The sequence below is a fragment of the Pseudoliparis swirei genome, chromosome 24 (assembly GCF_029220125.1).
Source record: "Pseudoliparis swirei isolate HS2019 ecotype Mariana Trench chromosome 24, NWPU_hadal_v1, whole genome shotgun sequence".
Lineage (NCBI taxonomy): Eukaryota > Metazoa > Chordata > Actinopteri > Perciformes > Liparidae > Pseudoliparis > Pseudoliparis swirei.
Genome location: NC_079411.1, coordinates 28,571,549 through 28,596,068, shown reverse-complemented (window position 1 = coordinate 28,596,068; position 24,520 = coordinate 28,571,549). Strand labels below are relative to the sequence as shown.

At 45.5% G+C, this 24,520-nt stretch overlaps 2 protein-coding genes, 1 long non-coding RNA gene and 1 pseudogene across 3 annotated transcripts; 1 reads left to right on the top strand and 3 right to left on the bottom strand.

The window, feature by feature from the left end:
* Positions 1 to 386: 386 nt before the first annotated feature.
* On the bottom strand, positions 387 to 1,100 carry LOC130190405 (uncharacterized). Its single transcript, XR_008830957.1, has 2 exons — positions 1,012 to 1,100; positions 387 to 854 (listed from the first exon to the last, which is right to left on the bottom strand). It is a non-coding gene; the product is annotated as an uncharacterized LOC130190405 (long non-coding RNA).
* LOC130190402 (E3 ubiquitin/ISG15 ligase TRIM25-like) lies at positions 753 to 8,165 on the top strand (annotated as a pseudogene).
* Positions 8,156 to 17,988, bottom strand: dgke (diacylglycerol kinase, epsilon). Its single transcript, XM_056409802.1, has 11 exons — positions 16,734 to 17,988; positions 14,899 to 15,058; positions 14,683 to 14,802; positions 13,845 to 13,988; positions 13,603 to 13,760; positions 12,823 to 12,871; positions 12,615 to 12,728; positions 12,407 to 12,478; positions 11,979 to 12,106; positions 11,285 to 11,396; positions 8,156 to 10,698 (listed from the first exon to the last, which is right to left on the bottom strand). The coding sequence occupies exons 1-11, from the start codon at positions 17,201 to 17,203 to the stop codon at positions 10,453 to 10,455; spliced, it is 1,773 nt and encodes a 590-aa protein (XP_056265777.1). The 5' UTR covers positions 17,204 to 17,988; the 3' UTR covers positions 8,156 to 10,452.
* A 3,525-nt stretch (positions 17,989 to 21,513) lies between these two features.
* cbx8b (chromobox homolog 8b) lies at positions 21,514 to 24,419 on the bottom strand. The gene is made up of 5 exons (XM_056409805.1): positions 24,120 to 24,419; positions 23,979 to 24,022; positions 23,685 to 23,750; positions 23,482 to 23,548; positions 21,514 to 22,928 (listed from the first exon to the last, which is right to left on the bottom strand). The coding sequence occupies exons 1-5, from the start codon at positions 24,186 to 24,188 to the stop codon at positions 22,149 to 22,151; spliced, it is 1,026 nt and encodes a 341-aa protein (XP_056265780.1). The 5' UTR covers positions 24,189 to 24,419; the 3' UTR covers positions 21,514 to 22,148.
* Positions 24,420 to 24,520: the final 101 nt, after the last annotated feature.

Genomic DNA, 24,520 nt, shown 5'->3' with positions numbered 1-24,520 from the left:
ATGCCCCCCTGAGACAGGAAAGTGACCCACGGCGATCGTTGTCGACGGGGGGGGGGGGCTAGAGAGAGTGTGCTCACCTGTGTGCGCGGATGTGTCGGCGCGCATCACGGCAGAGCGATGCGACCCGAGAAGTGGTAAGGGGAGGGGGGGGGGGGGTGCTGAGCGATTAAATATATCTATTGTTCTATTTTGTGGAGCCCCCTCAGGACTTGGCGCCCTACGCGCAGCGCGTAGTGCGCGTTATGGGAGCGGCGGCGCTGGGCTTAGCCCAGAGGAGTGAAGCAGCGACATTTGTAGACATAGAAACACTCTCAGACAGCAGCTGTTACTGCGCCTGCCTGCTGCTGACTCCGCTGCTTTGGGTGAATGACGTCACGTGCGACCTGGAGGTGTTAACCACTTGTGTGCCAAATCTTTTTGTTAATTATTAACATTCGGGGCTAAGCCCCGGATGTTTTAGCCTAGGGACGCCACTGCTCTCGTCCTCCATACAAACACAAGATTTACAACAAGTCATTAAACAGAGAACACAGAAACTATTGAACTTATGTCCACAAATAAATATATACAGAATATTATATATGAACAATGACAGTGTATAATGCATTTGGGAAGGTGGTAAAGTAGTGCAGGTGGAGGTGTTGGATGAATTGTTCTTCACAGTGACGGCCAGTGGGAGGAAGCTGTTCCTGTGTCAGGCGGTTTGGGCGTCCAGTGCTCTGTAGCGCCCCCAGAGGGCGGAGTGGGAACAGCTGGTGTCCAGGGTGTGAAGGTCTCAGTGACTCTGAAGTCCAGGATGGAGGGAAGGAGCCAATCGTCTCTCTGCAAACCTGACTCCTTTAGGTCTGAAAATACTTGTCGACACACACACACACACACACACACACACACACACACACACACACACACACACACAGATCATGTGCTTCCTCAGAGTCAGAGATAACGCAGTTATTGTTGACTTAGTGACTTAGTGCCGAGGTAAGTTTCGTTTTCTCCCCTCAGACTCACAGACTCTGCCGGTCATGGCCGACGTGTCTCTGATCGGTCTGGAGGACGAGCTGACGTGCAGCATCTGCCTGAGTCCCTTCGACTGCCCGGTGACCATCCCCTGCGGACACAACTTCTGCCAGGGCTGCCTGCTCGCCGCCTGGAAGGACTCGTACAGCTGTCCTCAGTGTCGGACCCACTTCGCCACCAGACCGGAGCTGAAGAAGAACACGGTGCTCAGCAGCGTGGTGCAGAGCTTCACCCTGAGGAAGAGCGAGAGCCAGGCCCCCCCGAGAGCCGAGCAGCAGCAGCAGGAGGAGGAGGAGGATGACGACGTCGTACGTTGTGACGCGTGCATGGAAGCGAAGCGTCGCAGACCTGCCTCACCTGCATGGCCTCTTACTGCGAGGAGCACCTGCGGCCTCACCGGGACAACCCCGCCTTTCGGCTCCACCAGCTGAGCCGGCCCCTCGGCGACCTGTCGGAGCGGATCTGCCCGGACCACCACAAGCTGATGGAGCTTTTCTGCAGCCAGCACAGCCGTCCGATCTGCAGCCTCTGCCTCCAGCAGGTGCACAAGGGCTGCCCCTTCATATCCCCCGAGGAGAGGAGGAACCTGACAGAGGTGTGTGTGTGTGTATATGTGTGTACTTGTACATCTATCTTTGTGGGGACCGAATGTTCAACCAACCATGTGACGACGTTATTGACGGGTCCTCACCTATTATCAGGCACATTTTGAGGTGTATGCTTGTTCGGTGGCTCCGTCCATATGGTCAACATAAAACCCTTTAGTTAGCGAGCGTTGTGCTGATAGGCAGGTTTTTGACATTCGGACATTACATTATTACATGTCATTTCATTTAGCTGACGCTTTTATCCAAAGCAACTTAAAATACGTGAATTAAAGAATGAAAACAAACTCAGAACAACAAGAATCAAGAAAGGAACATCTCTTCAAGAAAGCCAAACTACAAAAATACCGTAAGTAATACCATGAGTAATACTATAAGTAATATCATAAGTAATACCATAAGTAATATCATAAGTAATACTATAAGTAATATAATAAGTAATACCATAAGTAATACCATAAATAATACCATGAGTAATACCATAAGTAATACCATAAGTAATATAATAAGTAATACCATGAGTAATACTATAAGTAATACCATAAGTAATATCATAAGTAATACCATAAGTAATACCATAAGTAATACCATAAGTAATATCATAAGTAATACCATAAGTAATACCATAAGTAATACCATAAGTAATATCATAAGTAATACCATAAGTAATATCATGAGTAATACCATGAGTAATACCATAAGTAATACCATGAGTAATACCATAAGTAATGCCATGAGTAATACCATAAGTAATATCATAAGTAATACCATAAGTAATACCATGAGTAATACCATAAGTAATATCATAAGTAATACCATGAGTAATACCATAAGTAATACCATGAGTAATACCATAAGTAATATAATAAGTAATACCATGAGTAATACCATAAGTAATACCATAAGTAATACCATAAGGAATACCATAAGTAATATCATAAGTAATACCATAAGTAATACCATAAGTAATACCATGAGTAATATAATAAGTAATATAATAAGTAATACCATGAGTAATACCATAAGTAATACCATGAGTAATACCATAAGTAATATAATAAGTAATACCATGAGTAATACCATAAGTAATACCATAAGTAATACCATGAGTAATACCATAAGTAATACCATGAGTAATATAATAAGTAATACCAGCTATATAGGCTTATAGTTTAGGATGTTACAGCTCGCCTCTCCTTCTATCTCCTTCTCTTCTCTTCCCATGATGAATTTCTTCTCTCAATCTACGTTACTAACTCTGCTTTCTCCTGACTTCTCCTTTTCATTCGTCATGGACATCGGACATGCCTATGAGGCGGCTCTGCCTGATGGATGGGATGGGTCCGGTGGGTGGAATCCTGCCACTGTCCTGTGTCCTGTTGAGACTCCGCCTCTCACCCTCCCTCACCCTGCCTGATGGATCGTGGATGTCTCCATCGTGGAATATACTACCTATACTATTCATACACTCTGTCATATTCATTGAATGTATTTTAACTCTAAATCTCGTCCTTCTGTACATTACATCCTCTCTGTTCTCTCCTCTTCTTCCTCCTCTTTTTTTTCCCTTTTTATTTTTGGTTTTTTTCCTGGAGGTTGTGAGGTTTTGGGCAGGGATGATTATGTTGTAGATTGATGCACTAGAGACAAATTTGTAATTTGTGAAATTGGGCTATACAAATAAACTGAATTGAATTGAATTGAATGAGTAATACCATAAGTAATACCATAAGTAATACCATAAGTAATACCATAAGTAATACCATGAGTAATATAATAAGTAATACCATGAGTAATACCATAAGTAATACCATAAGTAATATAATAAGTAATACCATAAGTAATACCATGAGTAATACCATAAGTAATACCATAAGTAATATAATAAGTAATACCATGAGTAATACCAAAAGTAATACCATAAGTAAGTGTAATTGAAGTGCTGATCTGAATGACTGTTTCTCCATGTGTTCTTTATGCTAAGCTAAGTTAGCTCCTGTAATGCTACAGCCAAGAGAAGGATATCAATCTCCCTATCAAACCTTCTATTCCACACTTATAAGTTAATTTATAGCTTTCAAAACTACCTCAGTAGGATGTTGTAATACATTCACTTTAGCCTGGTAAAAACACGTCACCCTGGGGTGCTGCCGTTGAAAGAAGAAGCGACGGGAATAAAGCCGACGCTCCTGACAAACACACGACTCTGTGGCCTGAGGCCGTGTTCCGTCTCTGCAGCTCGGCCTGAAACACCAGCTGCGTCTGCTGGGTGGAAACATGGAGAAGACCGAGGCCGTCTTGTTCCAGATCAACGACACGCAGGGCAAGATACAGGTACTTTGACTTTTTACATTTCCTGTTTTTCACAACATATTAGGAAAAATCTATTTTGTTAACGTGATGCAAACACATCATGTCATTGTTTATTAGGCTATTTATTCATGTGTTTATTAATGCCTCTTATTAGGCTATTTATTCATGTGTTTATTAATGCCTCTTATTAGGCTATTTATTCATGTGTTTATTAATGCCTCTTATTAGGCTGTTTATTCATGTCTTTATTAATGCCTCTTATTAGGCTGTTTATTCATGTGTTTATTAATGCCTCCTCTTATTAGGCTATGTATTAATGTATTTATTAATGCCTCTTATTAGGCTATTTATTTATGTATTTATTAATGCCTCTTATTAGGCTATTCATTCATGTCTTTATTAATGCCTCTTATTAGGCTGTTTATTCATGTGTTTATTAATGCCTCCTCTTATTAGGCTATGTATTAATGTGTTTATTAATGCCTCCTCTTATTAAGCTGTTTATTCATGTGTTTATTAATGCCTCCTCTCGTGGTCCATTCTTTCTAGGACACAGCCACCAGAAGGAAGACAGCCTTGACAACCGTGTATCAGCAGATCCGGGATATGTTGGACCAAGAACAGCGCCGGGCGCAGCGTGACGTGGACCGCGAGCTGGACGCGTGCCAGATGACGGTTCAGGACCGCGTCAAGAAGTTGACCTACGATATCGACAAAATGACAGAAGCCAAAGAAGAAATCCACAGTCTGCTGAGTCAGTCCCAGAGCTTTGCTTTTCTCCAGGTGGGACACAGAGATATACCTGGTTATGCCATGTCTTGCAGACACATACAATTAATAAGTATTTTATCCTTACAGGCTTCGTTTGACTTCAATGCTGCAAAGTTTAAAGACGCTTCTGCCCCTCGACTCACCCTGGACTCCAAGAGCGTGAGGGCGACTCAGGCCTTCTCCGCCCTCCTGAAGGAGCACCTGACGGAGATGCTGAAGCAGCCCGTCGAGGCCCGACTCCTCCTCCTCCGACCCGGTGAGTGTGCCGGTCCAGTTACCGGAGGAAAGAGGAAATGTTTTTTATGAAATTATAACGAAGCCAATCGTGTTTAGGGATGGGTATCGTTTGGGTATCGTTTGGGTTTTTTACGATACCGGTGCTAAACCGGTACTTTTAAAACGATACCGGTGCTAAACCGGTACTTTTAAAACGATACCGGTGCTAAACGGTGCCTGAACCGATACTTTTAAAAGCAAAATGAGGACATTAAAAACCTCTTCGGCCAGATTCCCTGTAAACGCCGTTCTCATGGAGCACTGACAAACAACGGGTATCTGACTGTCACCTCGTAGCTACAAGTTAGCGCTAGCTACCAGCTACAAGTTAGCGCTAGCTACCAGTTACGAGCTAGCGCCAGCTACCAGCTAGCTTAAACATGGTTATTGTAACGGATCCCCGTATATCAATCGGCGTGAGACTTTACTGCTGGTGAACTTCTTTATTTCTTTTCTTCCGTTGTACAATGATGAACCAAAACTCTTGAATTAGAACCTCCTTGTCACCACCGTAAGAGCGTTAGCCTCATACGGGTCCATTAAAACTATCAAAACTCTTCATATAATGCGCATCCGTCCGTCACATTTAGCCGTTACGTCAAGTTTGTATATTAACACAAAATAAAGGTGCGCTTCCTTTTAACATTTCAAAATAAGTCAAATTTAGCTCAAAGCGGAAGTAGATTAAAACATATACAAAATAATGAAAACAATACAATATAAAAAGGCATACATCAAAACCAATAAAGCAGATACAAAATAAGGCAATCAACACAAAACAATAAACCTTTTAAGGGGTTATTTACAGTTATAATGGCTAATTAATTATTTGTTGGCCTACTTTTATGAACGCAAGACTTCCAACCCTAATCGTGTTCCACTTGTGTTGCAGAACTCAACCCTGGCTTTGTTGCAGCTGGTGAGTTTGAGTCGTGAGATTAAACCAACATGTTGACTTTAATGCTGTGTTTGGTGGTGGTGGGCTACTGTCGGAAACACACCGGGCAAAGGGCTAAACTGGCCCGAAGGAATATAATGTTGCCCCTGATACCAAGAGGAGAGGCTCTTGGTATCAGCATTTTGTTTGTGTTCTTTGTTGTGTGTCCGATCTGTATTGGAACTCCCTCCCCCCTGACATCAGAAACATTGACTCTATCACTTTATTCAAAACTCACCTCAAAACTCACCTTTTCAGGCAGGCCTATGGCTGACCTGTTCCCCTCTTGGTTGCTCTGCTGCAGACTGTTCTGCTTTTTAACTGTTTTGCTTTTTAACTGTTCTGCTTTTTAATTGTGTCCATTTTTAAATATGTTGTACGGCGACCTTGAGTGCCTTGAAAGGCGCCTTATAAAATGAATGTATTATTATTATTGCCTGGACTAGGGAGGTACACACACAAAAATACTCCAAAATAACAAAACAAAAATGTTCTAATTGTTAATTTGACTATTTTTGACTGTTTTTTATAACTATAAATAACCACAAATGAATAAGAATACAATTGCTAATATTGATATAGAATGATTCGCCTCATGTACCTGAGATGTTCTAAGACATTTATTTAAAATTTTTTAAAAACAATGTTTTTTAACACTATCCTCTCCTCTCACTTCAAAAGTAGCCGAGGCTCCACGGCAGGGAAGACAGCCCAGGTCTCACAGCCCGGCTCCTCCACTCCTCCACTCGGCTCCTCCACTCCTCCAGCCGCCTCCTGGACCGCTTTACCCTTTTATGGGGTCACAAGCCGCCTGCAATCCACCTCGGTTTATGCAAGGCGCTTACCCGGGTCCACCATTTACGACAGGACGAAAGACAAGTAAGACATAAAACACACACACACACACACAATATCAAATTGTGATATTGATGTCAACAGTCGGATTCAAAAAGACTGGAGCAGGCAGACAGAGGTGTGATACTTTTTGTTCTTAAAACCTGCCATCAGAATAACTTATATATATGATATGATATATGATATGATATGATATGGGTTTTATTGTCATGTGTGTGTATATATACAGGACTGTCTCAGAAAATTAGAATATTGTGATAAAGTTCTTTATTTTCTGTAATGCAATTAAAGAAACAAAAATGTCATGCATTCTGGATTCATTACAAATCAACTGAAATATTGCAAGCCTTTTATTCTTTTAATATTGCTGATTATGGCTTACAGCTTAAGAAAACTCAAATATCCTATTTCTAAATATTAGAATATCATGAAAAAGTATACTAGTAGGGTATTAAACAAATCACTTGAATCGTCTAATTAACTCGAAACACCTGGAAACACATTTTCAAATGTTTGATTTTGTTTTGTTGTTATAAATCTTTTTTTTTTACTTGGTCTGAGGAAATATTCAAATTTTATGAGATAGGATTTTAGAGTTTTCTTAAGCTGTAAGCCATAATCAGCAATATTAAAAGAATAAAAGGCTTGCAATATTTCAGTTGATTTGTAATGAATCCAGAATGCATGACATTTTTGTTTTTTTAATTGCATTACAGAAAATAAAGAACTTTATCACAATATTCTAATTTTCTGAGACAGTCCTGTATACACACATATATTTATATATGTGTGTATACAGGACTATATGTGTGTATATATATATGTGTGTATATATATATGTGTTTGTATATATATATACACAGGTGATTTTGTTTTTTAAAATACATACAACAGCTTCTCGCCCTTTTATATAAATCTGTAAAACCTGAATTCCTCGCGTTCGCTCCCTTCGACAGCAACCTCTGAAAAATATTTGGTTTATGTACAAAAAAAAGACGACAAGTTCAGGCGTTGCATCCGTTTTGTGCACGACACACAACGTGGGCGAACTACGAAATAAACTTTGTTTGTATATTTTCTTTTCAGAACCAAACAGACGGCCCCCCTCCCCCTCCCCCGCAGGCAGAACGATGCCAGGCACCAAAAGATTTGACCCCAATCAATACGACTAGCCCAGAAGATAAAACCAACTACACACGAGCTAAATAAAAACAACACGAAAGTATTTCTTAATCGTCGACACACGTACACAAAGCCAGTCATTGGTGCTTTTTCAAATTACTTTACACATGTTTATTCCAGCTTAATGTGAAGCTGCTGTCATCTCTAAATAGGGAATCGCCCCTTAAATTATTCAAGAAATACCATAAAATCATAATTAAAACAGACATGTTGCTTCTTTATTTATGAAAATATTTATGGGAATGTCTTCAAATTCATTACATTCAATCAGAATCTGTTGGTCTCCCGTCGTAACAGTTTCACTTCAGTAGTATTTTTGTAAACTGCTGATTGGTGATTTACTCGTTACCAATAAACGATTCCTCTCTCCTCCTCTGTGTTCCCGTGGAGTCGCGGCTGAACGGCCCACATCGGGGTCGACGTGCAACGCGTTCTACATTCTCATCAGCATTTTAGGTTCTCTTATCGACAGATATTTGACTGCAAAAAATAGTAAGCATATTCAAATATATATTAATAAATATTTTAAAGCATTTTCGTACACACACACACACAACAGTGACATTTGCCTTGAGAAACTCAGTCTGAAGATTTAACAAATAATAATAATAAAAGGAAAAAACATTCAAAACAACCAATAACGTCAGTCATGTGGCTCCGCCCCCAAAAAGAAAACAAAAAGGTCTTTAGCCACGCAGACAAACCTCTGTGGGCGAAATCATCAAGACAACAGGAAACACGAGTCGGATGGTTTGAAATGGAGAGAACACTTTGTTATCGCTAAAGCAGAAAATCAAAAGGCTCGTCAAAGCTGCGTAATCAGGTTTCTGCTCCAGCCACTAGGGGGCGGAGCTCCACAAGCTGAATTATGGCTTTACAAAAGCTGCAATGCTAATTATACTAGCCACGAAAAGCCTCGTGAGCATCCAGCAGGCAGAGAACACGAGCGCTCAGCCGACGTCGCGCTCAGGGTCCGTCGCTCGCTGCAGCGTCAGGCGAGCGGCAGTTCAACCAATGGCAGACGAGCAACAGCTGGGCAAGAGAGTTCTTGAGGGGGAAATGTTGAAGCGGGCCCTGATCCACGGGCCCCCGGTCAGTCGGCCCCTGATCCACGGGCCCCCGGTCAGCCGGCCCCTGATCGGCTCGTTCTTCGCAGAACGCAGGCGAGAAAAAAATACTGCAAATATAAGATTTGAGCGAGTCATCTCAGATGTGAACGTCTCCATAAGAGCTCATATTTATGTAAATGAGGTCATGACATTGAAAAGAGTATTTTTTTAAAAAATTGAGTCAATTATTTGTTACGTTTGTGATCTTAACAAACTAAACTAGAAATGTAAAGATGCTAAAGCGCCCTGGAGACCAAAGAGGGAACTGCAGCGTTGGTGATTCTCGTCTTTTTAAATAATTGATTATATTAATTGTTAATATAAAAATACTGATATATATATATACACACTCATAAATATATACTTGTATATGTGTATATATATACACACCCATATATATTTACATACATGAAAGTATATATATATTAATATATGTATTTACATATACATATATATACACGCACATACATAGAGTATAGATATATACATATATATGTGTAGATTGTATGTATATATATATATATAAACCCCGGTTACATGTAATCCATCTCAGTGCATCACAACACACAGCGCAGGTGAACACGGACACGCAGGTAAAAGGTGGAACCGGTGCCCTTGAGCAACAAAGACATCCACCAAACAAACAGAGGGCGATGGACCCACAAGGCGTGGCCCCCCGCCACCGGAGGCCCCCGGGCTGAGAGCCGATCCCGGGTCAGCCGGTCGGCCCTCGTAGGCTAACGTACGGCAGCGTGTCCGATATGGCTTTGAGCAACGGGCAACCGTTCAGGCAACAAACAGGACGACCGCAGAGGAGCAGCAACGACGTCACAGAACACGAAGGACCCCTCGGCCACACGGGGACAACAGACAACACCGTCTCCAGTCCCGTTTGGTAAACAACAACAAGTATGAAACGAGAGGATCACAAGAAAAACGTTTTTTTTTTTTTTTAAACCAACAACACGGCTTCAATCTCATCGGCAGCCGTCGCCGTCGGCAACGACACGGAGCGCCGTGTGTGTGACCTCCATCCTCCGCGTGTTCAGTATTCATCAAGTGCTAAAACAGTGCAACACGACAACATGTAAACAGGAAGAAGAATGTCAAGAAGAACACTTAAAAAGAAGGAAACATCAAATAAGTGAGTTTCTAAATAAAGCAACGCCGTTTCCTGTAGCAGGAAAATAAAGTTTCAAGACTGAGTCTGAGGTACAATCTCAGATACACTCACACATACACACATGCACAAAAAACACACACACTCACTCTCGCACACACACTCGGACACACACTCTCGCACGCATGCACACACACACACACACACACACACAAATATGTAAAAAGACGTGAATACTCGAACGTGATTGGAGGATGGGGGGGGTCATGCACGAGCAGAGGCCGGCCCCGGGGGGGCTCTGGGCGAGCCGCGGGGGGTGGGCGGGCTCTCCGTCTCCGAGGCGCTGGACTCGTCCTCCTCCTCGTCCTCCTCGTCTTCGTCGTCCGTCTGCTCCGCGCCACGGTACAGCATCACGGCCTGCGTCTTGTGGGTGATGGTGATGGTGCCGGGGCCCTGAGCCCACGGCTCCCCGTCCACCTGCATGGGCATCGTGGAGCTCCTGAGGACCAGCTGCAGGGGGGGGGGGGGAGGGAGAGGGAGAGGGACAGAGAGAGAGACCCCGACACTTCAGTATGAGACACTCCTCATCATCTGTTGATGTATGTTATGATCTACATGTTACGTGTGTGTGTGTGCGAGAGTGAGTATGTGTGAGTGTGTGTCCGAATGTGTGTGTCCGAGTGTGTGTGCGAGAGTGTGTGTGTGTCCAAGTGTGTGTGCGAGAGTGAGTGTGTGTCCGAGTGTGTGTGTGTGAGTGTGCGAGAGTGTGCGTGTCTGTGTGTGTGTGCGAGAGTGAGTGTGTGTGTTTTTTGTGCGTGTGAGTGTGCGCGCGAGTGTGTGTGTGTGAGTGTGTGCGCGAGTGTGTGTGTGTCCGAGTGTGTGTGTGTCCGAGTGTGTGTGTGTCCGAGTATTTGTGAGTGTGTGAGCGAGAGTGAGTGTGTGTGTGTGCGCGAGAGTGAGTGTGTGTCCGAGTGTGTGCGTGTGTCCGAGTGTGTGTGCGAGAGTGAGTGTGTGTTTTTTGTGCATGTGTGTATGTGTGAGTGTGTGCGAGCGAGTGTGTGTGTGTGTGCGAGTGTGTGTGTGTGTGTGTCCTCACCCTCACGGTGTGGGCCTGTCCCAGTCGGACTGGGTTGGCCATCTTCATCTGGATCTGGGCGCAGTGGAACGATCCGAACACGCCGACCACCTCCAGCAGGCCGTCGTCCAGCCTGCGGGGAGACGGTCGTCATGGCAACCAGAGGTACCAACACGCAGGTAAGAACACCAGAATATGAACAGAGGAGGAAACTAGCCTCACGATGTGGAGGAAACTCTGTTGAATACCTCGAATAATTAAATAACAGAACTTTACTGGACAAGTTGTTGACTTTTGCTTTTATTTATTTAACCCTCCTGTTACCTTTACATTTACTAACATATTTTACCCTCGGGGTCAATTTGACCCCAGCAATTAAAACCTCCAGAAAATTATTAGAATTAATATTGCTTCCCAAGTTTAAGTGTGAGGTACTTTATGTTTGTTTGTTGACTACCTAAATAGCCCTTTAAATAAATAAAAAAGTTGATATTTCTGATATGTTTGACACAGTGAAAAACAGCCTGGGGTCAAATTGACCCCAAAGAACACCGACATTAAACATTGAATGGGGTCAAATTGACCCCAAAGGTAACAGGAGGGTTAACCAATTTAACTGAACTCAAAAAGCATTAAAAAAATTAAAAAAAGGAAATTCTCTAAAAAAAAATCGCACGATGCAAAACAATCTCTCTTGTTGCCGGGCAGGTCTCACCGTGTGGGGGGGCAGGGCTCGTCCCCCATCCCCTCCCAGAGTCTGCAGCCTCCGCCCCAGTAGCCAATGTTACAGACGATGATGCCCTCCAGGCTGGGCAGCGCCACCCTCTCCCCATCCAACTCCAGCTGTGGCACACACACACACACACACTACAGTTACTGTAGCAGAAGCCAGTAGCTAACTTCTCACAAAAGGCAGAAAACATGACACATTTTTATATATATATATATATACACATTCTCACACACAAATTATAAGTATATAAATATGCATATATATATATATATATATAATAAATAAATGCATATATATATAAATAAATGCATATATATATATATATATGCATTTATTGGTGAGGGCCCGTTAATAATGTCCACACACACACATATGAAACTGGATGAAGCACACAGGTGGAGACGCTGCACCTCAATCCTCTTGTCCAGGTCTTTACATTCCTGCACTAAACAGTCTTTGGTGCCATACAGGAAGTACACCACCTGTGGGGGGGGGGGGCAGAAGAGAAGGCTTCAACGTAAAGTAAAGCTCTTTGTTCCCGTGGCGACCGCGATTCAAATCCAGGCGAGGTGGCGAGGTGTGCGCGTCGTTTACGTATTCAAAGGAGGAGGAGCCGACCTTGTTGACGATGCGGCTGGAGAAGAAGGACGGCGTCTTCTCGCGGTGGGCGTGGAAGTTGAGCGCCATCAGAGCATCGGGCCCCACGGAGAAGTAGTTGTTCATGGACAGGACCTGAGGACGGCGAGCAGCGTGAGCGTGAGCATGAGCGTGTGTGTGTGTGTGTGTGTGTGTGTGTATATTGATAAGAGGAAGAATTCTAACTCACCTTGGGTTTACGGAAGTAGAGGCCTTTAGAGGCGACCTGCACTTTCCACCTGAGCACGAGGGAATCAGGAAGTTTATTATCATTGTAAAAACACACAACACACACACGGCTCTCACACGCACACACACAAAAGTGGGCCTCACACACACACACTAATTAAGTTGTCAACTCATCAGTCAGTAAAAAACATGTCTGAAAAACATTAAGACGGGACATTTAAATATAAATAAAACCTGAACGTGTGTGTGTGTGTGTGTGTGTGTGTGTGAGAGAGAGTATTTAGGGTGGAAGAAATGTCCTGGTGGAGGAATACTGGAGAAGTTACTGGACTACTTATTGTTGCCTGAAAAAGGTCAACAAATTAAAACATATATATATATGTATTTCTTTTTTAAAGCTGAAAGTACCGGATCGAGCTCGTCAATTAAAGTTTGATTTGTTGAGTTTAAATCTGAAGCTCCAACAACTTCAGTTTAAACTCTTTGAGACCTTCAAAGCTCCGGAACTGTGAAATAAAATCAAAATATCTTTCACAGCTTCTGGACCACGGGTGTCAAACTCGAGGCCCGCGGGCCGGAACCGGGCCGCCGCGTCGTTTTGAAGTGGCCCGCGACGACCTGAAAGGCCAAAGACAGAGAGACGCGGATCACGGGCCGCTCTCTGTCTTTTGTCTGGTAGAAATCAATAAATCCCGTGCTTTTATTTTGAAGGGGGAGCAGATACAGACCATGAGACGCTGATGAACTGATGTCACACGTTTGTCTGAAAGCCGACGCCCACCTGTCCATCTTCACCACCTCGGCGTCCAGGATGTTCCGGAGCACCTGCTCCACGGGGATCTCCCTGGCGTAGCCGGCGCCCCACCCCAGGGTGTTGGCGAGGTCGTTTCCCGTCCCCAGGGGCAGGATGGTCACCCTGGGCATGAACTGGTCCTGGCCCTGGAGAGAGAGAGAGGCGGCCATGTTGGTAACAATAAGGGTCACGTCACACAAAGGTCACCCTCAGAGGTCGTCCCGTCTGACCTTCAGCTTCATGGCGTCGATGGCGTCCAGCACCCAGCCCACGGTGCCGTCGCCGCCGCACACCAGAACCCGGACGCTGCCGGGCGGCAGCAGCGTGCACAGCTGGAGGGCTTTGGGGGGGGTCAGCTCGGACAGGTCGAACACCTGGGAGGAGAACAATAAAAGGTTCTTAAAAGGTCACGTGGTTCTACGAGGAACCATCTTTTAAAATGGTGCCTTAAAGGAACCATATTCTGAAGGTTCTCTGACACCTTTACGAACTATATAAAGACGTTTGACAGGTTCTTTGTGGAACCAGAAATTGGGCTTTAAAGAACAATTTTTTGAAGGTTCTTTGAGGTTCTTTAAAGAACCATATAAGGAAATGGTTCTTTAAAGAACCCTGGTTAGAAAGGTTAGTCATGGAACCAGAAATGGTTCCTTAAAGAACCATTTTTGAAGATTCTTTGAGGAACCTTTATAGGTTCTTTGAAAAACTCTTTAAAGAAATGGTTCTTTAAAGAACCCTGGTTTGAAAGGTTCCTTGAGGAACCAGAAATGGTGCCTTAAAGAACCTTTTTTTTGAAGGTTCTTTAAAAATCCTTTATAGTCTATTTGAAGAACTATATGAGGACATTTTTCTTGAGAGAACCCTGGTTTAAAAGGTTCTTCATGGAACCAGAAATGGTTCTTTTTGGCATCACTCTGAAGAACCATTTCTGGTTCCATATGGCTCCTCCGTGGTTCTGTGCGGGAGGAGAACCGACATGTTGAAGCAGAACGCGCGAGAGAAAATAATCTCTACTGATAAACTCAAGTTTCAAGAGGATGATGTCATCAACAGAACTTCCGGTCCGACCTGCACAGGATTCAGAATGCTGCGGAACTCCCCCAGAAGCTCCGCCCCCATGTTGTTGCCGCTGCGCGTGTTGGCCAGGACGAGCACGGGCGTCCAGCCGCGGCCGCAGGACGCCGCCAGCTGCAGGGAGCACAGAGCACGCCGTGAGAACCGGCCCGGACACGCCCAGTGAAAACCCACGAGCACCGTGGGGCACCCCGCTGCGCCCCGCTGCACCTTGCTGTACTCCTCGGGGTGCCGGCGCCGCAGCTTGTTGACGCAGTACAGGTAGTGAGGCGGGATGATGAGGTCGTGGAACTCGCCGAGGTCGCAGCGGTCGGCGGCCGTCGGGCTCGCCATGCAGTCGTCGTGCACCGTGGACTGACACCACACACACCTGGAGACGGGAGGTACACACACACACATTAGAAAAGAAAGAAAATACACCAAAGACTTGTCATGCCGAGAGCAGCGAGACCCTGAAGTGGTGCTAGTCCGTCTCTGACCTTTGACCTGAGGACACTTCCTGTCATCGTTAGGATTAGCATTTATCTGACCATATGAAATGAAGCCAGTGTGTGTGTCAGCGCTCTGAGGTCCAGTCTGTCTAAAGAAGCTTCTCTCTCTCTCTCTCTCTCTCTCTCTCTCTCTGTCTCTCTCTGTCTCTCTCTCTCTCTCTCTGAGTTTGTGGCGCAGAGGCGAATTGTTTGTCTAACGGTGGTTTTCCCCGTTAAAAAGTGGCGTTTTAAGAAGGTATGTTTGTTGTGAGTGTGGGTTCACCTGAATGTCTGTGTGAGTGTGTGAGTTCACGGAGGGTTTTGTTTGTGTGTCTGTGTGCGTTAGCGGCGTGCGGCTAGCGGGGAGCTAACCGGCGGGCTAACGGGGAGCTAGCGTCATGGAGGACTTGAGCTTCCTCACGCGGGCTCACGGGATTAGAGTGGCGCCGAGTTTCCCGTGCTCGGAGGAGGAGGAGGAGGAGGAGGAGGTGGGGCTGGCAGTGGGCGACGTGGTCGTGACGACTGCGTGAGGTCCGCTGCCCGTATGAACGGAGCGGTGGTTCTGTTCCTAGACAGCGTGCCGAAGGTGAACCAGGTGGTGGTGTCGGGTCATCAGGGGCATCATGTGCCGGTGGCGCCGCTGGCCACACCGTCAGTCAGGGTCACCGTAGCCACCGTGCCTCCTTTTATTAAAGAGGAGGTGATCTTGAAGGAGCTGGTGAAGCACGGGAAGGTGGTGTCCCGGCTGAAGAAGATCCCCTCAGGGTGGAGGTCCTCCCGGATGAGGCAGTGTGGTCCCACCGGAGGCATCTCTCCATGATCCTGAACAACAGGGAGAAGAGCTCCGCCTCCGGGTGTTCATCAGGGTGGAGAGCTCCGCCTCCGGGTGTTCATCAAGAGGTAGAAAAGGGTGAGTCAGAGGAAGAGAGGGGGGCAGGTGCCAGGGAGGTGGTGCTGTTGGACAGAGAGGTGGACATGGAGGGGGAGGAGCCTCAGAGTCCCCCGGCTAAAGAGGAAGAGGAGGGAGGAAGGAGAAAACCCACAGGCGAAGAAGGTGACGGCGGGCAGACGGAGGTCGAGGAGGAGAGGGGCGGAGCCAGAGTCCAGCTCGGAGGAGGAATCTACTCCTCTTCCTCACTACAGTGTGGAGGAGTTGAAAGACTTCCTCCGAAAGACGAAGCAGATGTGGCACGTGAAGGTGGAAGACCACTTCTGTAGAGACAGGTTCTTCCTCTCTGCCACCTTCCTCACGATGAAGACGAGAGAGGAGCCTTCACGCAGCAGGAGGTCTACAGGCTGAAGAAGATCCTGTGACCTCAGGAAGGTGCTGCTGGTGGAGGACGAGGAGGAGAGGGCGACTGAGGGCCTCAGTGGAGCAGCTTTTGTTTTTTTGTTTCTAAAGAACCTGAGCATCATGAACAATTTTCTTTTTCAGGATTGGTGCTGCAGCTAAAGAGATTTGTGTTGATTGCAATTTGGTTTTATGTGGTGCAAGGTTTGAAATAAAGCTTTTCAAAAAATCTCTCGCTCACTCACTCACTCACTCACTCTCTCGCGCGGCTGCTGACGCGTTACCTGACGTCGCAGAGCTTCGGCTGCGTGCCGCACTGCTGTCTGCACACGGCGCAGTAGCTGGCGAGCGGCACGTTGCCGCGCACCCAGCGGTGCTTCATGGCCGCGCCGGGGCCTCCACCGGGGGCGGCGGGGGGGGCCGCCATGATCTCCTTGCACGTCAGGCTGCGGTCGGCGCGGCGCAGGCAGTGCTCATCGGCGCACACGCCGCAGCAGTCGCAGTACGCGCCGCGCATGATGTGCTGCGCGCACACGCAGCAGTAGGTGGGCTTGCCGAACAGGTCCGTGTAGCGCCAGCCGTGCTTGCTCTTGCGGAAGAACTCCTTCATGTGCGTCTTCCGCTTGGAGCGCTGCGCGCTGCACCACAGCGTGATGACCAACGGAACCACGACGGCCAGCGACGTCCACAGCAGCAGCGTCCACTCGTCCCGGGAGCCGCAGTCCTCCGGCGCCGCGGCCGCTTCCCGGGGCATCGCGGCTGGCAGCGGCGGGCGGGCGGCTAGCGAGCGGAAACCAACGAAGACCAACGAAGAAGAAGAAGAGGACGATGAAGCTAGGTCCGCGACGCGGGCTGGAGACGGGACGCGCGCCACCGTTTGCCCCCCACGCGCATGTTCACGCGAACAGCGGCGTTATTAATGTTTAACTCGCTATAAACAAGAAGGACGCGACGTGACGTCGAGCCAATGAACCGCCGCGCGAGCTGCGTCAGAGAGGACGGGAGGCCGAGAGGGTTCCGGTGACGCGCACCGAGGAAACGGAAAGGCGGCTGTGGGGGACGGACAGCAGCGTGCACGCGCACAGCGGTGGTTAGAAGTATTCAACTCTCTAAGCATGTGACTCAAGAACAAGCATTAGTTCCATCACATGACCCAAACTCCGCGGGACAGTTAGAGAACCGCGGGGTTGGAGTTGCGGGTGTCAGCGTCTCGTGTCCGGGGTGGAAAAAGTATTTAAATTCCTAACTTGAGTTAAAGCAGGGGTGTGTGTCAACGAGAGGGGGGGCTAAGCCCAATCTTTTTTGGGTCCCCGGATATCCATTAATTAATATTTATTGTTTTATAATCTTTGTTTCATATCTTTGTCTTGTTTCTAGAAGCAATGGAACAAGTGTTTGAATGTATTTTAACCACGAGTGACTTGTTAGCTGCAATGGTTGGACCTGTGTCCTCGTGTTGTATTGTATTTTATATATTGTTGTCGTATTTGTGTTTGTTGTTTTATGGACCCATGAGTCTGGAATAAAGATATATATATATATATATATTGTTTTATATCCATTGTTTACGACAGTTCATACAGTGATGTTTCTCTGTAGTTTTCTTGCATTCAGTCTATAATGACACAAGAGACATCATTTTAGGGTCTTAATGATATGTTATGCTCATTGTTACTCTATCACTGAGATAAAGATGAACTAGTTCAGTCAATACACCATTCAATGGCAATAAATATAATAATAATATATATTAATGCAAATAATTTACTTTCAATTCAGTTTATTTGTATAGCTCAATTTCACAAATTACAAATTTGTCTCGGAGTGCTTTACAATCTGTACACATAGACATCCCTGCCCCAAAACCTCACATCGGATCAGGAAAAACTCCCTTCAGGGGAACTTTCTCGTTTACTGGAGACAGTTTCTAACAATAGCTAACAGCTAACTATTGTTGCTCTTCCCTTTCATTTTCCTCAAGTAAAGCTAAACGTTAGCAGCTAACCATCGCTAACTACCAAAGCCCCCTAGCATAGGGCTAATGACGCCCCTGAGTTAAAGTACCAATACAACTTTACATTTAAGGCTATTATATATTTCAACATTGAAAATAATCAATTACAAGTATATTGAAAAAACGTGCATTACAAATCCACAAAGTACAAAAGTGGTATACTCAAAGAGAATAGAATAGACCTCCAGCGTTTGTGCTAAAACAACATTATTCATTATTTTTTTAAGCAGACATTTTGTATAAACACATCGTAATACTTGAGTCTAAAGAAGAAGAACAACAACTTCACCAAATGTGAAACAATTCGGTGATTTCCCGTTTGCCCGGTGATGTTGAGGCGAACACGGAACACCGCGCGGGTTACTCTCTCGCTCTTTATATATCATCTCTGATTCTGACGCCCTGATGTGCCTGCCGCTGCTCCGCCGCGCGCATGCGCTCTGTTGCTGCATTGTGAGCCAAATGGCGTGTTAGATAATCACATTAAAAGGAATCAAAGCTTTTCTTTGACCCCGGGAATTAACCCAAAAGCAACATTATCATTTATGTGCGCATGCCCACTGGAGACGCATGCGCAGTTCGCAGGAAGGCAGCAAGAGGCGGAAACTGAAAAAGTAAATGCAAAACACAGAGTGGGTGATACACATAGGCAGATAAGTGTTTTAACACAGTAACAAGTACATTATTAATTATATTAAATATGTATAAGGTCCTTTAGAGCAAGGTCAAACAACCGTGATCAGATGTAAACAAAGCAGATCGATACGCTTATACATAAGTGTCAATATCTTTTTTTCATATCGATCCTGTTATTTGTAAATTACATGTATGTAGGACGAGAGCTTGCACGTGCACCCGGAGTCACACGTACGCGGCCAATAAAGCTGATTCTGATCGATTACTCAAGTGAGTGGAACGTCCTCTAAAGCTCATCGGTGTGTTTGCAGCGCCATCTAGTGGACAACCTGGGTACAGGTATCACCACTGACTGATTTATTTAAAACATCTCCACAACATGAGCCGGTGACTGTGTGGGTGAGGAGGAGGAGGAGGAGGAGGAGGAGGAGGAGGAGGAGGGTCAGAAGGTGGGCCGTCCCCCTGGGGAGTGAGTAGGATGAAGGGATGAAGGGATGAATGGCCACTCTGTTGGCTTCCACCAAAACCCCCTGCCTCCACAAACAGACCTTAGAGAGAGAGAGGACAGAGAGCGAGTGTGAGTGTGTGTATGTGTGTGTGTGTGTGTGTGTGTGTGTGTGTGTGTGTGTGCGAGTATGTGTGTGTGTGTGTGTGTGAGTGAGTGTGCGTGTGTATGTGTGTGTGCGTGTGTGTGTGTGTGTTTGATACCACCAAAACGATGGTGAGGAAATATATAACATTAACAGATATAATCTGTATTCCTAACGGCAGGCGGCTGAAGGGTGATTTATATATGTGGGTTATTATAATAACATTTACATGCAGGTGTTTGTTGGTTTTCTAATTGTTATTATTTTTAATATTAGTGCTTCTGGTTGTATTGTTTGAATAACAGAGGCCTGAGGTCACAGACACGTCTGAATATATAGACTTTAGAGCCATAAACTCAAAACTAAACAACTTTTCTGAACTTTTCTACATCAAAGTGACTGTTCTCACTCTGAAGGAGGCAGTTAAATATATAATATGATTATGAATGAGAACAGGTAACGTGTGAGTTCACCTGTCAGGTGACACTGTGTGAACTTTACTTGTTCTCTCTTCACAGTAAAATGAGCACAATGAAAACTCTGGAGGAAGATGTCTCTCCTACAATATAGAATGATCATATATATATATAAATAAAATAAAAAAATGTAAAATATATATACTATATATATACATATATATATATATATAAATATATATATTCTATATATAAATATTATATATATAATCTATATATATATATTATATATATATATATAATATATATATATATATATAAATACAATTTAAAAAATGTATATATATTTATAGAATATATATATATATATAAATATATTATATATGGTCATGCATACATAATCTCAGTGTATTACTCATGTGTAGTTTCTGCATTTATTTTCTTAATTGTGTATCAAAGAGTAAAACATTTATTAAAGTGATTCAATCAGATACATCTATATGCTCCTAGTGTTATTAATATGAGGAGGAAGTATAAGGTTGTATAGAAGAGGGGTAGAGAGGAGGAGTTTATGATGTCACGCGTCTGAAAGACACGCGAGAAAGAAAAACAATGACGTGGCACTTTGGTTCAGATCACTTTGTGATCAATAAATCGATCAGATGAGGAAAAGGGTTCCAGCACGGTAAAAATATATATATATTAATTTCGTTTATATAATCTCGTAACAAAAAAATGACGTCGTCGTTTCGGGGTTTTCGAGGGGGGGGGGGGGGAACATAAGGTGGCGCCTGGAACGAGCAGCAAAGGGCCGTCCGGCTGCAGAAATAGGCCTGGAGGATATCTAAATGTCCTCTGAAATATGTATTTTAAAGGTTATACATGCTGCGGCCCTTTCATGCGTTATATATCGCCCTTTATATTAAATATATAGTTATAATTTAAATTGATAATATCTGAGAATAAAAAAGCTGGAGATGCGCAGCGCGTGGGCCTGAAATATAAATATAAACTATTTGATCCTAAATGAACTTGGGCCGGCTGCAGCTGCTTTTATTTGGCTTTATTATCTTCATAAAAGGCTTGTATTGCCCTTATTAGGCTTTATTAGCTTGTATTATCTTTATTAAAGGCTTCATTAAAGGCCTTAAAATCGCCGCAGTGACGCTTTATTTATCTTGCAAGAATTAAGAATTTTAAATAATAATTAAAGTTCATCTCCGTCTTAACTTATGAAAGAAAACGAGTTTAAAGTCTATAAAGAAATATAAAGTAAACGCTCACGACAGACGGCGGGACTGAAGGCTTATAGTTGCGTAACATGTTTGGATTAAACCCATTACGTCATTACCGGGCTCAAAGAAGATTTATTTTAAATGTGGAGCTGCAAGAAAAACTCATCAAACAGTAACATTGAGAAAAATTCAAAGAATTTATTGTAAAGCTTCTACAAAGCAAAGTGACACCGACACGTGACATGAAGCTGTGAACGTTTCTGAAAATGTAAAATATACATATATGTTAATGTAAAATATAGTTATACACAGTGGGACAACTCTTAGTCTGTTAATTAGATTACAGACTTTAGACTGGGTCTTTGAATGCAACACGAACGGATTATTTTTGTAATACTTTAGAATTAAAAGTGCTTTCGTACATTATTAAATATCAATCCCATTGAATTAAACGGGGTATATATAAATTGAACATGTATATATATATAAATATATTCAGTCTAATTGGTTAGAATTATAGAGTAATAAATCCCTCCACAGATTGAATGTATTAATCTAAACATCATTTCTCATAAATTAGCTCAGACTGGAAGATAAGTGAAAAAAATACATTCTAGGTTAGAAATTGCAAAACTCCACGAGCTCTTTAGAGAAAGTATCATAAAAGATGTGAGACGGACCTAATTTGATCAACACATTAAACAGAACATGTCCAACTTTATAATATATATGCACATTCTGTAATTTTTTAATACACTAAATACAAAAATGGCGTTGCTCAACAGATCCCGCTCCGCCCTAAAGAGCCTCAGCGTGAGGAAGGCGAGGGTCCCGCCGCCCTCTTCATGTCCCTGAAGAAGCCTTTGGAGCTGCTGCTCTCCTTGATGGTGACGGTCAGGAAGTTGGTGGTGACGTCCGTCACCAGGACCGTCTCCATGGCGCCGACGGAGGGCCGCCACGCCGCCGCGTCCACGCCGTCCAGCCGGGTCGGGGACGGCCGGTCCAAGAAGTACGGCTTCTCCGTCCTCGGGAGGGGCCCGGCGGCGGCGGCAGGGGGGGGGCGGCGGCTCGGGTTCACTTTGGACCGGTGCTTGAAGTGCACGGGCGCCAGGTAGGCGGCGCCGTCCTTAGTCCTGTGCGTGTCGGTTCTGTGCGGACGCTTGTGTGTGTGGTGGAGGTGGCGATGGTGCCGTTTGTGACCGTGGGGCTCCGGGTGTCGGCGGACCGCCTCGAGGAGCCTCATCTCGTCGGCCCCCTGGAGCTCAGCCAGCGTGTGAGGCCTGTCGCTCGCCTGCTCCTCCTCCTCCTCCTCTTCGTCGTCCTCTTCGTCCTCATCCTCCTCCGCCGCTCTCCTCTTGTGGCCCTCGAAGCGGGGCGTGGGCATCGGGCCACTTGTCTGGGGCCCGTGGAGGGAAGGCGCCGGGCCACGGTTGACGGCGCCGGGAGGAAAGATGTTTGGCACCACGGCCCTCAGACCCTCTCTGGCCCGGGGGGGCGCCACCGGCTCGGGGGCCGGGTAGGTGATGTGCATCCCCCGGACTCCGACGCCTCTGAACTCATAGGACTGGGCTTTCAGTTTATCTTGAGCCTATTGGAACGATACAAGAGGGAAGATATTATTAAAAAATCACCCCCCCCCCAAAAAAATGATTATTCTAACTCAGGTTGTTTTACTTCTTATATATTTGGGCAGCATGCCAGGACCCTGAAACCTCAGCAGCGAAATGGAATTCAGCCTTTAATTGTGTTATTCCCACGATGTGCTCTATACTCATACACGACTGCATTAACGATGACATCAGCAGTATTTATTGGGGAAATTCCACGAGCCCATGTTGTGACAACAGTCAGGTGTGTTTCGTTCAAGGTGAACTGTCGATCGAGGAGCAACGTTCACGGTTTGTGATCCTGACAGTCTGAACCCAGGCCACACTTAACACTAAAACACCTGAATGTTATGACTGATATGTGGCAATGAAATGTATTTTTTTTTTAAAGGTGGAATACAATGAGGTCGAAATTAATTTGCAAAAAAAGTAAAGTAAAAAAATTACACACGGTTTTGATATTATAAAATATATGAATGTGACGTCATTAATGTGTGAGCATTCAATGCATTTCACGACATTGACATGTTGTACCTTGAGCAGGAAGGTCTTGGGTTTCGGTCCTCGCTTTTTGGGCCCGTACAGCTCGCGCTCGCGCTCCCTGCGAGGACATGTCACGGTGAGTGTCACGCGGGGGCAAAGTGCACCCGGTGCGTGCGTGCGCGTGTGTTCGTGTGTATTGGATGCATGTCAACATTCATTGGGGCTAAAACATCGCCCAGACATCTTCACGTCACCTCTCCTCGAAAGCGACAAACAGGCGGGAGTCCAGAATGTTCTCCTCCGGTTCCCACGTGCTGTATCTGAGAAATAAAACATGGGGTTACGTTGAGGAAGCGAACCGCTGACACACACGTGCACGCGCACCGCGCGGACACGGCCGTGTGTCGTTAGCATGCTACACGGTCTCCATCGTGAACGGTGCACTCCCCGGGGGCCGCCGGGCCGCCGCGCCGCTAGCTTCGCCGAGCTAACGGCCGCGCGGCGGGCTGGAGAGCACGCGAGAGGCGCGCGCGCGTGGCAGCACTTACTTCGGGGACCAGCCCTTCCATTTCACCAGGTATTCAATGCGACCCTAAACGCCCAGAAACACACGCACACACCGGCCCGTTAGCTCGCGAGGCGGCGGCAGTAACGCTCGTTGTGTGCGGCGCCGTGCGAGTGGAAGCTACCTTCCGGATCCTCCGCTTGATGATCGACTCGGCCGCGAACACCCTCTCCCCGACGGCGGACAGCTCCATGTTGACTCCGGTGCTACCTCCCGTTAGCTCGGGCTAGCGGTAGCAGAGTATTATTTATGTTTTCCTACAGTCCCGGCGGCGGCCACTCTGAATTCCGGACAGACCATAATATTCCAGAACAGAATGGACGTCAGTTTTTTTTTTTTTACCGCGTTGCTAAGGAACCGCGGTCGGTGGAACCTGGAGAAGAACGCCCATTGGTACGGTCGTTGCTACGTGCCCGGGTTGCTAAGTGAGGGGAGGAGCTTGAGCCAGTGTACATTCTATCCAGCGGAGGGGGGGAATTGTTTTTTAAAATGTTTTACCCGCGCCACGATAGAATCATTTAACGC

Coding starts and splice junctions, on each gene's coding strand:
- dgke (XM_056409802.1), bottom strand. CDS start 17,203: ATGCCCCGGGAAGCGGCCGCGGCGCCGGAGGACTGCGGCTCCCGGGAC. Junction 12,872..13,602: donor GAGGTGGTGAAGATGGACAG/GTGGGCGTCGGC, acceptor CCTCGTGCTCAG/GTGGAAAGTGCAGGTCGCCT. Junction 12,107..12,406: donor ACCTGGACAAGAGGATTGAG/GTGCAGCGTCTC, acceptor TGTGTGCCACAG/CTGGAGTTGGATGGGGAGAG.
- cbx8b (XM_056409805.1), bottom strand. CDS start 24,188: ATGGAGCTGTCCGCCGTCGGGGAGAGGGTGTTCGCGGCCGAGTCGATC. Junction 24,023..24,119: donor TCAAGCGGAGGATCCGGAAG/GTAGCTTCCACT, acceptor CTGGGCGTTTAG/GGTCGCATTGAATACCTGGT. Junction 23,549..23,684: donor TTTGTCGCTTTCGAGGAGAG/GTGACGTGAAGA, acceptor ATGTCCTCGCAG/GGAGCGCGAGCGCGAGCTGT.